This window comes from Mesoplodon densirostris, chromosome 12 (assembly GCF_025265405.1).
Source record: "Mesoplodon densirostris isolate mMesDen1 chromosome 12, mMesDen1 primary haplotype, whole genome shotgun sequence".
In the NCBI taxonomy this organism is placed as follows: Eukaryota; Metazoa; Chordata; class Mammalia; order Artiodactyla; family Ziphiidae; genus Mesoplodon; species Mesoplodon densirostris.
This window is the reverse complement of record NC_082672.1, coordinates 43,943,813-43,960,870: the sequence shown is the minus strand read 5'-3', so window position 1 is coordinate 43,960,870 and position 17,058 is coordinate 43,943,813. Positions and strand designations below refer to the sequence as shown.

Here is a 17,058-nt window from a genome sequence, read left to right as displayed (position 1 = left end):
AAAAACACATGAAAGAATGCTCAACATCATAAATCATTAGAGAAATGCAAGTCAAAACTACAATGAGATATCATCTCACACCAGTCAGAATGGCCATCATCAGAAAATCTACAAACAAGAAATGCTGGAGAGGGTGTGGAGAAAAGGGAACCCTCTTGCACTGTTGGTGGGAATGTAGATTGATACAGCCACTATGGAGAACAGTATGGAGGTTCCTTAAAAAACCTAAAATAGAACTACCATAGGACCCAGCAATCCCACTACTGAGCATATACCCTGAGAAAACCATAATTCAAAAAGATACATGTACCACAATGTTCACTGCAGCTCTATTTACAATAGCCAGGACACGGAAGCAACCTAAGTGTCCATCGACAGATGAATGGATAAAGAAGATGTGGCACATATATACAATGGAATATTACTCAGCCATAAAAAGAAACAAAGTTGAGTTATTTGTAGTGAGGTGGATCGACCTAGAGTTTGTCATACTGAGTGAAGTCAGAAAGAGAAAAACAAATACCGTATGAATGGTCATGAAGAACCTAGGGGCAAGATGGGAATATAGACACAGACTTACCAGAGAATGGACTTGAGGATATGGGGAGGGGGAAGCATAAGCTGGGACAAAGTGAGAGAGTGGCATGGACATATATACACTACCAAATGTAAAATAGATAGCTAGTGGGAAGCAGCCGCATAGCACAGGGAGATCAGCTCGTTGCTCTGTGACCACGGAGAGGGGTGGGATAAGGAGGGTGGGAGAGAGGGAGACGCAAGAGGGAAGAGATATGGGGTTATACGTATATGTATAACTGATTCACTTTGTTTTAAAGCAGAAACTAACACACCATTGTAAAGCAGTTATACTCTAATAAAGATGTTAAAAAAAAGAAATTAATTCACACTTATATGGTCAATTAATCTCCAACAAGGGAAGCAAGAATATACAATGGAGAAAAGACAGTCTCTTCAATAAATGGTGCAGGGGAAACTGGATGGCTGCATGCAAACGAATCAAGCAGAGCTACTTTCTCATACCATACACAACTCAAAATGGATTAAACACTTAATGTAAGACCTGAAACCATAAAACTCCTAGAAGAAAACATAGGCAGTATGCACTTTGACATCAGTCTTAACAATATTTTTTTGGATATGTCACCTCAGGCAAGGGAAACAAAAGCAAAAATAAACAAATGGGACTACATCAAACTAAGATGCCGTTGCACAGCAAAGGAAACTTCCAACAAAATGAAACGGCAGCCTATCAAATGGGAGAAGATATTTGCAAACTATATACCTGATACCTGATAAGGAGTTAATATACAAAATATGCAAAGAACTCATACAACTTAACATCAAAAAAACAAACAACCTGATTAAAAAATAGCCAGATGACCTGAACAGACATTTTTCTTAAGAAGACGTACAAATGGCCAAAAGACACATGAAAAGATGCTCAGTATCACTAATTATTAGTGATCTCACATTCTCACATCTGTTAGAATGGCTATTATCAAAAAACAACAAACACCAAGTTTTGGAAAGGATGTGGAGAAAAGGGAACCCTCATACACTGTTGGTGGGATTGAGAATTGGTGTGCCACTATGATAAACGGTACAAAGTTTCCTCAAAAAATTAAAAATAGAACTGACATATGATCGAGCCATTCCACTTCTGGGTATGTACCCGAAGAAAACAAAAACACTAATTCATTCATATATATATAATATATATATATATATATATATTATATATATATAATATATATATATTATATATTATATTATATATATATAATATATATATATTATAATATATATATATTATATAATATATATTATATATATATAAACACACACAATGGAACATCACTGAGCCATTAAAAAAAAATCTTGCATTTTGTGACAACATGGATGGAATCAAAAAGTATTATTCTAGGGTCTTCCCTGGTGGCACGGTAGTTGAGAGTCCGCCTGCCAATGCGGGGGACACGGGTTTGTGCCCCAGTCTGGGAGGATCCCACATGCCGCGGAGCGGCTGGGCCCGTGAGCCATGGCCGCTGAGCCTGCGCGTGCGGAGCCTGTGCTCCGCAATGGGAGAGGCCACAACAGTGAGAGGCCCGCGTACCGCAAAAAAAAAAAAAAAGTATTATTCTAAATGAAATAAGTGAAACAAACAGAGAAAGACAAATACTACATTATCTCATTTACATGTGGAATCTGAAAACCAAACCAAACAAACAAAACATCCTGGCTAGGTAGGGGGAAAAAAACAGCCTCATGACCAAGAACTGGGCTAGATGGCTTTTGACTCAGTGCCTAGATCTGCATTGTCTTTGTTATCACAAAGGAGCAGAAGCTCTGAAAAATACACTTAAGCCCAGGTTGAGGACCAGGATGCGCCCAGGGCATTAGCCCTGCTCATAGCTTCCACCTTTCCCTGCCCCTTTTAAGAGCTAGGGGTTCTCTCTGGTTCTTTAACTACTTGCCTACTTGCTCACCTAACTATTTGACAACAAATGCTCTGAAATGTCTTCCTTTTGACATCTACTATTGGAATTTTCTTTCTACTGAAATAATTCTCTGTAGTTTTCAGGTCTACTACCCAAGGTAAAAAGAAAAAAAAAAAAAAGGACCTTTGTTTCTGTTTAACTTGTTGGGAGGGTTGCTTTAATTTAGCACTTTATTTGAAATGCACAGACATGGCCTATTTTTCTAACAGCAATAGTTGTTTACTAATAGAGTTATCCTACTGCATTACTGAAAGGCTGTTTTACCGCATCCATTACCAAAAATAATAAAGGGTAGTGCCCTGGAATTAGCTACTTCCTCATATACCCAGGAACAAAGCCATATACACTGATGCAGATTAGGGTTTCAAATTTATTTTTCCACTGAATTCCCACAGAGAAAAAGAACGCTAAGGGATAAAAATACGTGTTCATTTTGAACCATTTCAGAATCACTGGCTTCTTAAAATATTTACAAACACCAACAGACACTACTAAGGTCATGGCCACATCCTGAGTACATGATTTGTTTGGAGAAAGAATTAGCTATGCTCAGGAGTATAAGCATTAATCTACTAATATGTAAAGAAGCTTCCTTGGTGAAAGCCCACTTTGAGACCTGAATTTTTCAGTTTGATTTCTTACATAGTCATATTTAGCTGGTTTTCATTCCAGATTAGCTGGACAACTGACAAATTTCCACTTTGATTCACTGTGCAGCAATATCTTGCATGAGGCATATAAAATGATATACTGTTCTTAAATTTTACATTTCAAATTTTTTAAACTTTTATTTTTTAATTACCCCTGTAATGTCACAGGTTGGATTACTTTACAAATTGATTGATTCATTCCTCTCTTAAAGAAAGATGAAAAACAATAGCAGCTGGTGAAGCTTAAATTTCATAGTCAACAACTGGACTTTTACCTTAAAATATGATGCACAGTATTTATAGTATAAAGTTAAGATCAAAACTAAAAGGTGTAGTCTGCTTTGGGGCCTGCTAAGCTAAGTGTCTTGATGCACCATCAAACTCCTTTCTACATGTTATACTTAAGGCATAGTTAGTTAAACCTAATTTACTTATGTCACCATGAAATAGACTTCAAAATCAGTCATTATGATCAAATACATTAAAGACAAACAATGCCAGTCTAGGAGTCAGTGCTAAAAATTCTTCCACACGTGCCAAAAGAAACTTCCTACAAGTGAGTTTCTACGAAGCTGTTTCTTGAAGCATGTGACAGGACATCACACTCAGATGGATGTATCCACCTTCTGTCTGTTATTACTGTGGTCTCCTTTTAATCCCTTTAGCATCCTGCTGAAATGAAGTTTATAAACAGAAGTTTGGGAATGAATCAACACCAATACTGTCAAATATCTAAGTCAACAGTTTAAATCCTTCAGTCTACTTCTACCTTCTGAATCTGCAAAATCCTCTATGTCCCTGCATCTTACAAAAGGAGTTTCACACGTATGTTAGTTTCTAGCATATGTTTGTTTCTAGGCTGTTATCTCCAGACTGTATGTCTTTAAAGAAAAAAAATCCACTATGGTCAGAAATCTAAGGCAAGTAGAGTGACTTTTCCAGCCAAGTAAAGATGAAAAACAACTTCTTCCCATTAAGAAATAATTTATACATGTTCTCTGAATTAACTCTTTGTGTCCAAGTAAATAATCAGAGGATGTAAATTTTCTTCTAACATTTCCACTCTTGTAAAAATCTAACGAGCCAAAATATTTTCCACACATCTATTCCAAATCTCCCTTTTTGTCATTTGTTATCATTTTTAAGGTTTGGCTCTTGTGAATTGTATTTGTGTAATAATATTTTTATACTAAGCATCTCATAGAGATTCATTAAAAAGAACTCATTTCTGAAAGATGAATCTGGTATTAAATATATTTCTCAATCCTAGAACTGGACATTACTGTCAACATGAATTCAAGAGAAAATTAAATTCAGGAAGTTGTCTTATACCTAACATGAAAATAGTCATTAAAATATAAAGGAGGAAAAGCTTGACATTCTTATAATAACCAAATATATGCTAATAATTACAAAGTAGTCTCATCTATTCATCAGGATAGACCATGGAGGATTTTTACTTGAAAACACTGTTAAAAACTACTCTAATTTGCATGAAAATAATTGAACCCTCTTTCTCTAGGTTTTTCATGAAGTAAACTGGAATTCCTCCACTTAGCATTTCAGTGAGCTTTCGGAGAACAGGAATTTCTCCTTTTTCCTTTATTTCTTTAAAATAAAATCACCATTCAGACCCTCCATTAATCACTAGAGTATCATTACTAACTAACACTGAAAAAGCTGGCTTCTGCAGACATGTTTTCAACTAATACTATTAATAGGCTGAATCCACAAAATCTTGTCAGCTACTCTCCAAATTCCAAACACATCTCTGCTCTGCAAAATAGGCAATGATGGGTTTAGGGGTTTTAAAAAAAAAAAAAGTCTGCAAGATTACCATCATGTTCATCCTCTGGCTGGCAAAACAAGGCAGCATAAAATGCCAAGACTCAATGATTCAAATAAACCATGGCTGAGGGAGGGGCTGGACTGGCTCAGGTCAGCACTCCAAATTAGTTCCACTCCTTACATCCTTCCTATAAAGCAGCTTCTTTGCAGTTTTCAGAATAAGATGACACAGGTGGACAGAAAAAATTCAGAAGGTAATGAAGTCAGTTTATTAAAAAATGAGAGGCAGTTCTTCTGAAAAAAAAAATAATTTCATTGTGATGCTACCTTGAAACATGTAACCATTCAAGAGTAATTTGGCTTCATTCATTAACTTTGAGAGTAAAGGCACTTTTTATTTTCACAGTAATAGATATTGTTAGAATTGCACACTAGAACTAGGGTACTGAAAGGGAATTTTGGTGTAATTGATTTTATTTTCATATGGCAACCCCTCCCCCACCTTGGCAGCTCGGTAAATTGCCATGAAGCTATCATAAAGTGGAATTCCTTTCTAAATGAAGTTTTGTATTCCCTCGGCCCGATTAGGAAGTTAAAAGGCAATTAGATTAGATGCAATTCACAATAGATGATTTTTCTGGGGATGTTAGTACATTTTTCCTCGGGACCCAAGTTCTGGGACATTTAACTGTTTGCTTTGCAATCTCTTCTAAAATAACTGTGAAAGAGGAAAAGAGAAAGAGGGAAGAGGAGAGAGACTTTCCTCCCAGTTTTCTCCTTCAACCTATACCCCATCCCAAGGTTCTAAATCAAAACTTGACTCCTTGGACCCTACTAATGTCTTGGCAGTTTGAATGGCTGGGAGAGTAGAAGAGTTAAATTTAATTGTGCTTTACTTTCTGCCTTAACTTAGAAACAAGAGGCAACCTCATCAGATTGATAAATACCACCCACGTGTAAATGACAGCTCTTCAGATATACAGAAACGACTGAACATGCTTCAATCTTTGGATGGATTTTAAAACTGCGTACTGTTTGTTTTCTTCTCTTTACTTTGGATTTGGGAGGAGGAGACTGCTTTCTTGCCTAAATTCAGAATTGATGCTCACTGGCCCAATTGCCTGTGTTCCTTTAAGCTCCTGTGCAGTCGGTACCCTTAGTTAGGTTCAATGATGTTTTTAAAAACTATTTCAAATAAGAGAGGATTGAGAAATGTGAACAGAAAGAAGCCTTGGGCAACTGGCATCATATTCTCTTCATTTTCTTCGTTCAAAATGTGGGAAATCGCTGCTCCTGTAATCCTTTTCAAATATAACAAGTTGTTGGGCCTTGTTGGTTCAGAAAGATTGTCGTTATTTTCTCCTGCATTTGTAGGAAAAGTAAAGTTCAGGGCCAAAGTAAGATTAAAATGTCAGCGTGACTGGGTACAGAGGATAGGCGATGTCTACTGGGAAGTGAGCGAGGACAGGTTTCCAGCTGCCGAGCGCATTGGCTAGACATGCGATTCGGCGCTTGCCTCCTACCGCTTTTCCCGCGCAGTACTGCCAGCCTCTGGCCACGCTGCAGAGCCTGGGCTGCTCGGGAGGAAGCGCACTCAGGTGACGGATGCTCGGGCCTGGCTTGGTGCGAGACGAAGTGGTCCCCAGCAGCGAGGGTGGCTCTTCCCATGACCGTTCGCTTTTTTGCCCCCAGAGGAGATACGGGTAAAGCGATTGTTGCCCTCCTCCAAAACTCCTGGGGAGGGAGGGTTGGAGTAGCGGTAGGAGGGATGTTCTGCTTCGCCTGTGTGCCTGGATCATGGTAGGCTCCAGAAGCCACTCAGCTCAGCCACAAGGCAGCCTGGCCCCTAAAAAGAGACTTGCGTAAAACTGTACCACAGGGGTGTCTTTTTTTTAAAATTTGTTTTAAAATAGATTGCACTGTAGTTAATTTAAAAAACACTTCAGCCACTCACGACTTCTCACCATTTATAAACCGAACTGGAGACATGCAGCCACTACCCACTTATAAATTGGACAAAACCAAAATTCAACACTGAAACCATTTGGCTTAAAATATTCACGTTTTAAAGACAAATATATCTTTTTAAAAATTTTAATTTAATTCATTTTTGGCTGCGTTGGGTCTTCGTTGCTGCACGTGGGCTTTTCTCTAGTTGTGGTAAGCAGGGGCGACTCTTCGTTGCAGTGCGCTGGCTGCGAGCGGGGGCTCTAGACGGCAGGCTCAATAGTTGTGGTGCACCGGCTTAGCTGCCCTGCGGCTGTGGGATCTTCCTCGACCAGGGCTTGAACCCCTGTCCCCTGCATTGGCAGGCAGATTCTTAACCACTGTGCCACCAGGGAAGCCCCTAAAGACAAATATATCTTTTAAGCGTGCATTTGTTCGCAGTTTTATAGCCTGTGAATCGATGTCGGACTTTTTGTTGTATTTATACTCTATTTATAAACTCTAGTTATTCACTAGAGTTCATTTCTATCAGTAATCCACTCTGCCTCTTTCTTGGGTCTGGGCTCTCAATGCTCCCAACCTCTACCCTCCCTACCCCCAAGTATGCCCTACAGGTATTCTTGTAACGCTCTTTCCCCCACCTGTCCCGACGTACAGAAAGCCTTGTCTCAATTCGTTCCTAAACTTTAAGGACAGAGAACTACAGGGCTGGGGGAGGGGTGCCTGGGAAGGCGGAAAGCGTTGCAGGAAGCAGGTCCGAGCCAGGAGAGCTCTCAGGGAAGGAAACAGAACGGCGATGCGAAATGCGTGTTTCACAACTGGAGTGTATTCTCTTTCACCTCTGAAATGAAACAAGCAAACAAAATCGCAGCTGCTGTACTACTGACTGAAGAGTCAGCAAAAGTCCTCTCTGACCTCCCTGCAGTGCCTAGGATAATTCCTCTTGCAGCCAATGAGTCCTCGTTCCAAAAAGTTACTGAAACTTTAAAGGATGCCGGCCGAGGAGACTCGGGGCGGCCGGGGTCTGGGTAAAGCCGCCTGGACTCCTCGAAAGCAGCTGGTACCCGGACGAGCTGGAGGCGGGGAGTGAATAACGCGGACCTAGAGGGTTCAGACGGAGGGCGTCAAAGAAAAAGGGTGGGATAATCTAGAGGGGCAATAGGGACCCGCCCCAGTGAGCAGAATTAAAAGGTGTGGTAGCTGACGGCGTGTGGATTGGCTCCGAGGGGGCGCAAAGGAGGTGCCGCAGGGCAGCGGTTACAGGCTTCAGCCGCTGCCGTTTCCCCGCAGAGGGAGCTCCTCCGCGCAGAGAGGAGTTCCCGGACTCTTACATCCTGTCTGCGAAGATCCGGATTTCCTGGGGGATTCCTAGGGATAGCGCCGTTCCTCCCGCCGAGGAGCCGAGAGCAAAGAATCTTCCCCACCTCGCCACCCCGGACGCACACACTCAACTCTCCAGTGTGAGGCCGGGACTCCCCACAAGACCTTTCCCCACTACTCAACAACTTTCTTTCTCTCTCTAAATGTAAAAGCCCCCATTTCTGCCCTCTCCTCTTCGTCTTCCCGCCCCCTCCTGCTTTAGCCTGGAAAATCCTTGCTCCTCACGGTGCGAAGTCTCAGGGCTCAAGTTCCGGGCTGCGCAGTTCACCGCACCCTTCGGCCACAGGTTCACCGCCGGGTAGCCCAGGGAAACGCACCGGCAGCCCCTCGGTCCCTCGTCCCACGCACCCCATTGGCCTCCAGGCCCCGCCCCCAACCCCTCCTCCTCCGCGGCCCGGGAGTGGCGTCAGCACGCCGGCCCCGCGTGGGGTTTAAATGCCCACTAGCTGGAGGCCGGGCGCTTCCATCTCGGAGCGCGGTGGCGGCTGTAATTGCAGGGGTGGGAAGGGAGCGTGCGAGCGGGATCCCGAGCCGCGGAGCACGCTGCCCCTCGCTCCGCCGCGGATGACTTGGGAGCTCGGGTCCAAGTGCCGCCCATGCAGCATCCCTGCCCTCCGCCGCCCGAGAGTTGATGATAAAACACTTAACCGTCTCCGCTGCGGGAAGCCATGAGCTGTCTGGATGTTATGTACCAAGTCTATGGTCCTCCCCAGCCTTACTTCGCAGCCGCCTACACCCCTTACCACCAGGTACGTGTCTCCTCTCGGCCGGGCCTCGTAGACAGGTGGCGCGCCCCGGCTTCTCCGAGCACTGCCAGTACTCCGAGGTTCCCGGTGCCTCCGCGCGGATACTGGGCGTCTGAACAGCGGCGGGCGCTTCCCGGATGCGGGGATTGCCCGCGCTGCCTCCCAGTAGGTTGAGCTAACCCCTTTAGCTTGCCCGTTTGCTCTCTCGGGACGGCAGCTAAGTCCTGCTAGTGCGTGCCCCGGACTTCCCGGGAATAGTTAGACGAGGATCGCGCGAGCTGCATTGATTTCTTAGGGTAGGTCGGACTCCAGATTTCTTCCAAGCCCGGGAAGATGCAAGCAAAGCTCACTCAGGGAAAACCAAACTTTGGTCCCAAAGGTGAGAGTGACAACAAAACAAAAGCAAAGGCCTGTCTCTATGTCTGAGAATCAAAGACTCGCGTTCTCATCTCTGCAAGCTTATTTTATCAAACGCTTTTTTTTTTCCGTTTCAATTCTCAGGCGATCAGGCCAATTAATTCCAGAACCAGCGAATTCGTTACAAAGAGAACCGCACGAAACTCATTGGCTTTATAATCTTTGCTTTGCAAAGTTCTGGGAAATATTATTGACCCGGCAGAGGCAAGCTTCATAGCTAATACTTCGCCTTTCGCTAGCTGATTCCGGCTGCCCTGCCATCAACAAACCCACTTTTGAGAAGACCACTAGCCCCGGTTCTGCAAACTCTTCAAGTTTCGTTTAATTTTTACAATATTTCTATTCTCCGGGCTATATCTGGTCGAAGTTTTTCTTTTCATTCCTCAGCTGCTGTAGTCGAAACTGAGGACAGTAGTCCAGGAAATGAATAAGATCGCACTCCAGTGGGCGGAGGGGGGGATCCCCTAGGAGTCCGGACGAGGTTGGAAAGTGAGGGCCTGGACTCCTGCTTCGGGAAAACTGAAATACACCCCAGTGTCCAAGTCCATGCTTTTGCCAATTTTGCTTGCAGAATGTCTATTTGAAAATTTCCGGATGAATTAATGATGAAATGGGTAGATTTTGCCTTTTGTTTTTGCTTTTCTCCCTCCTCCTCTCCTTTTTAAAACTTTCCAACCAGAAGTTTGTTTAGTCTCAATGTTAATTTTAGGAATCACCAGAGTCTCTCATTGTAAGCCAAGTGGGAATGTGGTGGAAATGGTGATATTGCTAAATAACTCCAGTCTTTTGGCTTCGGTGTCCAAGATGAGCTCCTTCCCAGGCTGGGAGTATTACAAAGAGGAAAGGAGGGTTGGTTTTCTGTCTGTTTGGTCCTTTCTCCTCCCTGACCCTGGACCAATCTATTGCCCCAAGATCTCTGTTCATTTTTGTATGATCAGGGTCTCCCTTGAAGGGCATCCCTGCCTGCATACTGCTTTAACACTGCATTCAGTCCATTGCTCGTTTCTAAGAAAGTTTGCAGCGGCCACACTTGGTTTTGTAAATCACTAGCAGACAGTCATGATTTACCCAACCTTACAGCCAAGATCATCCTCTGCTCCTTTTTACTACTTTTTTTCCTCAATATACACAGATGGTGAGGGTAGACATTCTCATAGCCCACTGGTTTTTCCTTACTCAAAAGAAGATCTCTTTAAAAGCTGAGACTTTCTAATGGCCAGTTTATGAATGACCAAATATCAACTTGCATTTATTAAAATGATCCATGTCACGATGTTATTCCATGTTTTTATCCTGCAGCAGTTCTTCCTTTACATCCTTGCTGTGTAGAGTGGATTTTGTTATTTTCGTGTTCTATCATGAGGATGCTTTAATCCTGCATCTTGCACGTCTGCCCTGAATTCTCAGGCAGGGAACAGTCAGGCCCTAAGTGGACTTGGGTGCCCTTTACCCTTGGAGCCTGATTTTAAAACTGTATCTGCCTTGAGCCTGGCTCTGTGGTCAAACTGCTTAGGCATCTTCCTGGACCTCTACCCTGACACCTTCAGAGACTTCTCCCTGTGGCCTGGCAGCAATTCCAGGGAGACAGAGACTCCAAGAAGGGCAGTCGGCCTCTCAGGAACCCCACCTTTTTTGAGCTGCAGGTTGGGAGGCCTGTTGACTGCAGCCCACGTTACTGAGCACTGGGCATGGGCACCGATGTCAGTTGCTCCTGGATACCTTCGGGATCCGGATGAGGGAGTGCAGTCTGAACACAATTTGCTCGCTCTTTTGAAATTGACTTCTCTATTCTTTCTCCTTTGAGCAGAAACTAGCCTGTTACTCCAAAATGCAGGAGGCCCAGGAGTGCAACGCCAGCCCCAGCAACAGCAGCGGCAGTGGCAGCTCCTCCTTCTCCAGCCAAACTCCGGCTAGTATAAAAGAAGAAGAAGGCAGCCCGGAGAAAGAGCGCCCACCAGAGGCGGAGTACATCAACTCCCGCTGCGTCCTTTTCACCTATTTCCAGGGAGACATCAGCTCTGTGGTGGACGAGCACTTCAGCCGGGCCCTGAGCCAGCCTAGCAGCTATTCCCCAAGCTGTACGAGCAGCAAAGCCCCGCGGAGCTCCGGGCCCTGGCGGGGTAAGTATGGGGCCCCAACTGGCAAGGGAGGATAGAGAGCCCTCATAGCCTGGGGTCCACCTACAGGGGTTCAAAGAGATGCAGCTGAAAGAATGCTAGGTGTTAGAGAAGAGGTGAGGAGGGCCATTGGGGGAGGATAAGGAAATCGAAGGAGGAGTAGGCACAGGCCTAAGATCTCTCCTTGAAGAGGCAGGGCAGAGCAGTGACCTAGAAAAAACCAATAGCCTTGGAATTGGGAGGCCTATGTTTGTGTGTTGGCTCCACCACTTCCTAGCAATATGACCTTGGGCAAGTCTCTTAACCTTCTGGAGGTCACTCTATTTACTGGTCTCTAAAATTAGAATAATACTTGCCCACTTAACTATCCCTGGAGGTGGCTGTAAGGGAAACAGAAAATGTATGTAAATGTGCTCTGGAAATGTGAAGTTTCCAACAGCCTCCCAAGGCAGGTGGGGGGGGGGAGGGGGATCTTCACGAACAACAGCTTACAGGGCCCTTACCCCATTTCTGAAAATCTTTCCAGAGAAAAAAGTCCTAGAATGCAATGCAAGCAAAACCTGCTGAAGAATGTCTCCTAAAACCTACTTATGCCTTTTGCCAGATTTTGATTACTTGGGAAATCTTGAAGCAGAGAATGTCTTTCAATAAGCGAGTAAAATAATAAAGAAATAAGAATTTAAGGGTAGCCAAAACGTCTCTAAGGGATTTCCCCAAACACATCCCTTCTTTATTGGTTTACCCTTCTCACCAAGCACTGCTTTACCTAGCCTGGGACAATGATTTCTTGGATGAGTCAATGAACTCTCCCTTCTATTCTGAAATCTTGACCTCCCTTTATTACCAAAACAAGGGTGGAAGTAACTATTTGGTAACTTTGGTAACTTTCTCACTAATCTTAGCTTTTGATGTGTACCAAGCTGAGAAATGAGGACTTTGTTGTAACAAAGGAAAACAAATATTTCATTTTGGGGGAAATGACAACTGTCGCCCTTCCTTTTTTTTCTTAAGTGTGTGACAGTTTGTACAAACCTTGCCTAGACAAGATCCAAAAACATTAGTTTTAAATACAAAACATTCTTTTTATTCTCCAGTTGCCTAAATACTTTTAACAGGAAGGCTGTTCCCTACTTAGAATGCATTTTCAAAGCATTTTAAATTATCTACTATGAAATGCAGATGCCTTCTCCAGGGTTCTTTTAATTAAAAGTCTTTCTTTCCTTTCCTCCCAACTAAAGGCAACAAATTTGATCTAAATGCTGTTCTCTTAAAACGCTTCCAGACACTAGGGGTCAACAATGATACAAACAATACTTATTATTGTTGTTATTATTATTATTCCTGGCGTCCACATTTTGACGCAGAAAATTTTTTAATTAAAACTGAAAAGACCTGTCCCTTCGTGTCCCCCTCTGCAAATAATACAGCTGCCCTTTTAATAGGTCAAGTTTACTCTTTGCCAAAAAATTTTTTTGAAATAAAGTTTCTAGAAAGGAGACTAATAATAGCAAGACTCTGAAATATGTCGATGGACTTCCAGTCTATCGGAGGCCTTGGAGGGGCACATTTTCTGGAGCAAGGGAGGCTGAAATGCGAGAGCGGGTAGTGAGATCGCTAGGCGGCCGACCAAGAGCGGGAAGAGGTACCTTTAGCTTGAGGAGAGGCTGCGGGCCGGGAAGGCGAGGCCGCTTCTGGTCCGAGGCCGTCCAGCCCGGAGTCCGAAGGAAGCTCCCTGCGCCCTGAAACTGGGGCTGGAGAAAGAAGTCTCTCCGCTCTTCCTCTCCCCGCCAGTCCCCAGGTTCCCGCAGCCTGGGACGCGCCTGCAACATCTGAGGAAGCGGCGCTCCTCCCCAAACGGTTCCCCCATGCGGCGCCCGAACCTCGCGTTCCCGGGCCGCAGCCCCGCGAGAGAGGCGCCGCGCGTGCGCCCAGCACGGCGCCTTTCCCGCCCTTTGCCCGCCCCGGCCGTTCAGTTCTGAGGAGGCCGAGCGGCGTCGGCAACCGTGCTTCCGGCGGTGATTCGTTCCTCTCTCCCTCTCCTCCCCTCCGCCTCGCCGGCCCAAAGACGGCTCCTTCCCGATGAGCCAGCGCAGCTTCCCCGCCTCCTTCTGGAACAGCGCTTACCAGACGCCGGTGCCCGCGCCGCTGGGCAGCCCGCTGGCTGCCGCTCACTCGGAGCTGCCCTTCGCCGCCGCCGACCCCTACTCACCGGCCGCGCTGCACGGCCACCTGCACCAGGGCGCGGCAGAGCCCTGGCACCACGCGCATCCCCACCACGCGCATCCGCACCACCCCTACGCGCTGGGCGGCGCCCTCGGCGCCCAGGCCGCCGCCTACCCGCGGCCCGCCGCCGTGCACGAGGTCTACGCGCCGCACTTCGACCCGCGCTACGGGCCGCTGCTGATGCCAGCCGCCTCGGGGCGCCCGGCCCGCCTCGCTCCCGCGCCGGCCCCCGCGCCCGGCAGCCCGCCCTGCGAGCTCTCGGCCAAGGGCGAGCCGGCCGGCGCCACGTGGGCCGCGCCAGGGGGACCCTTCGCGAGCCCCACGGGGGACGTGGCCGGGGGTCTGGGCCTCAGCGTGGACTCAGGTAAGCGGGAGAGGGAACGTGGCATCCCCGGGCCCCTCCTGCCCTGTGCCCAAACCTGGGCTGAGGCCGGGACCCTACTTAGTTCTCCTTGGAGACCCCAGTGACCCTGAGGCCCGAAGGTCTGCATGGCGGGCTTGTGTTTCAGCAGACAGATGACCCTGTGTTATCGGTGTGCGCAGAATGAGAAAGTAACTGGTTAATATTACAGAGGATTTTTTAAAAATAAAATTTGTTGGAAGGGTTCTAGCTCTGTGCTGTTCAGTACTGTAGCCACCGGCCACATGTGTCGGTTGAGCACGTGAAACGTGGCCAGGCCGAATTGGGATGTGCTGTAAGTGTATAATATACACTGGATTTCAGGATTTTGTCCCAAAAAGAATGTAAAATTCATCTCACTGATGTTTTACATTGATTGCATGTTGAAATATTTTCAACACATTGCATACTGAATATATTGGGTTAAATAAAATATATTACTAAGATTAAGTCTCACCTGTTTGTTTTTTACTTGTTTTCAATGTGGCTGCTGGAAAATTTAGAATTATGCCCATGGCTCCCATTGTGTTCCTGTTGGACAGCGCTGATCTAGAGTGCCTGCTAAGAGCGTAGTTTAAATGGTGGCCCGGGGTGGGGGGTGGGGGGGTCTTGTCACCTCTTGTGGTAGTTACAAGTCATACAAATATGACTCATGACTCTGATATCAACTTAATTGTCAAATTAAATAGGTCTCTGGAAAACATAAAACTTAACAAGAATATGATTTTAGTGATAATATTAAGTCCCTAGCTTGAAGAGTTGAATTTGAAAGGTACAGTTAAATAAGGGTTTACTTTTTTGTTTGCTTTATTTTTAGGGCAAATGAAAAAAATAGTTATATAATAAATGCAATCATTGGCTCGTAGTCTTGCCCACTCTCCCTTCCCTCAGGTGCAAATTTGACACTTGTTTGCTTTGCTTTTACTTTCATTCATGCCCTTTAGATGAATTCTGTGACTTTCACAATGAAACAGTGGTGTTTGTCTTTCTCTTTCTTTAAATATCTTGTGCCTTCCCTCCCCCACCCCCTTCTCTCCCCCTCTCTCTTTCTCTTCTCCCTCTCTCTCTCCCTTTTATTTTCTCTCTGTTTTCAGATTTGCAGCCTCAGGACAAAAGCAAGGATCTGTACTGGTTTTAGACAACCCACCTTCTTCCCTGTAGGTCTCTGCATAGCGCAATTGGTGACACTCAGAGCTGAAATCAAGTGGGTTTGTAACAGCTTCTGATCTTGGTTTGCAGCTCGTCGTTATTCCCTCTGTGGTGCATCCCTCCTGAGCTGATCTGCTGACCCAGGGTTTCCCCTTCCCTTTCCCTTCTGACCAGCCATGGAGGCTGGCATCTGTGCCTCTCACTTCATGGATGAGGACATGGGGGAATGCAGAGACTTCAAACTTCTCCGTGTATTGGGAAAACCAGAACACACATCGACAGAATGTTCATCTAAAAATAATTTCTTCTGCCAAAAGAGGAAATCCAAAGACTCTGAATGATACTTAATGACTTTTGGGCAAATCACTGGAAATATCCATGGTGATCACTTAGATGACATGATATCATAGTTTTCTTGGAAAGAGGGAAAGAAAAAGAGATGTTTTGGTGTGAATATTTTTTATGCTGATGTGAATTATTTCATTAAGTAGTGTGATCTTAGCACTGCCGATGTCAATATCCTCAGACTGAAATGTATTTGTATTTGCATCAAGGACTGTGGTAGAGAAGTCAAAAGAAGCCAATTCCTTCTTCCTCACCTGTAGCCTCCAGCTCCTTTCCTGCCTGCTCCCTCCCTACAACACCCACTCCAGACACAAAGACACACTTTTTCCTTTGGACTGTGAACGTGGAAGCCTCAGCCTGAATGTGAGCGGCAAGTGGCTTATCTGGAGCCACCTGCCCGAGTCTTACTGAAATGCAGCTGTTGTAGGACAACTGTTTAAAACTCCAGAAATACATCGACCAAAGGGGGCACTTCCCAGTGTTTGGCACAGCAATTGCAGTTGCACTGGATATGTTTTATATGTGTGTGTGTGTGTATATATCATATTTTTTACAAAGAACATTTTATGAAGAAAGAAGAAACTCTCTCTGCCTTCTCTCCCACAAATTCTGTCCCTCCCTCTATCCTCCTTTGGATGAAAAAAAGTAAGCATCAAGAGGCCCCAATTGTCTCCAAGAAGAAGAACTAGGAGTCACCAGAAGGGGAAGAGATGCCCATGGAGTCTCTGGTACCTCGAATATTCTTCTCAGTCTCTGTGGTCATGGTTTGGTCACTTTAGTGTTGGGACAGGGGAAGGGGTACACATGTGGGCAAAACTGAAGGGGATGAGGAAGAAGAAACGAACATTAAAGATGTTTGTTTACCACTATGTCGCTGTGTTATTTCTTAAAAGGAAAGCAAATACCTTAGTTTTTCTCTAATAGCATAAAATAACTTATAGTAGTATGATCTGATGTCAGGAAGTAAAATTACTTCGTATATATATTTTTGGTTTTCCAAAGTGATTGTCATGCTGTGAAACCTGTGAACCCCTTTCCACCTCATGTCAACCCTGGACATGAGAAGTTGGGTATCCCCCCCTCCTTTTTACAGATAAGAAAATGGTAGCCCACGGAAGGCCAGGTTATCTGATGGCCTTCATCAAGTAAAAGCAGAGATGTATAGAAAACACTACTTGTATACCATTCAGTCAGATACACACATTTTTCTCCAAAAGAGAATTATTGTTCTTCTTAAATTCTAGACTCTTCAGATAGTAGAGTCCTCAATTTAAAAATGTTTTGGAAATACTGGTTATTTTATATTTTAATCAGCTAGGCTAGGAAACCAAACCTACAGCTAGGCCAAAAAAGAGAAATTATTAAATTAATGGTTTC

At 44.8% G+C, this 17,058-nt stretch overlaps 1 protein-coding gene and 1 long non-coding RNA gene across 3 annotated transcripts; one reads left to right on the top strand and one right to left on the bottom strand.

The window, feature by feature from the left end:
- Nucleotides 1-7,081: 7,081 nt before the first annotated feature.
- On the bottom strand, nt 7,082-8,640 carry LOC132500107 (uncharacterized). The gene is made up of 3 exons (XR_009533972.1): nt 8,236-8,640; nt 7,546-7,745; nt 7,082-7,304 (listed from the first exon to the last, which is right to left on the bottom strand). It is a non-coding gene; the product is annotated as an uncharacterized LOC132500107 (long non-coding RNA).
- Nucleotides 8,287-16,508, top strand: VGLL2 (vestigial like family member 2). 2 transcript variants are annotated; one of them, XM_060114985.1, is made up of 4 exons: nt 8,287-9,033; nt 11,255-11,567; nt 13,630-14,151; nt 15,427-16,508. In XM_060114985.1, the coding sequence occupies exons 1-4, from the start codon at nt 8,953-8,955 to the stop codon at nt 15,465-15,467; spliced, it is 957 nt and encodes a 318-aa protein (XP_059970968.1). In that variant the 5' UTR covers nt 8,287-8,952; the 3' UTR covers nt 15,468-16,508. The 2 variants fall into 2 exon arrangements, with proteins under 2 accessions (XP_059970968.1, XP_059970967.1); XM_060114984.1 differs by lacking the exon at nt 15,427-16,508 and having other exon boundaries at nt 13,630-14,440.
- Nucleotides 16,509-17,058: the final 550 nt, after the last annotated feature.

Coding starts and splice junctions, on each gene's coding strand:
- VGLL2 (XM_060114984.1), top strand. CDS start 8,953: ATGAGCTGTCTGGATGTTATGTACCAAGTCTATGGTCCTCCCCAGCCT. Junction 9,034..11,254: donor CCTACACCCCTTACCACCAG/GTACGTGTCTCC, acceptor TCCTTTGAGCAG/AAACTAGCCTGTTACTCCAA. Junction 11,568..13,629: donor GAGCTCCGGGCCCTGGCGGG/GTAAGTATGGGG, acceptor GCCGGCCCAAAG/ACGGCTCCTTCCCGATGAGC.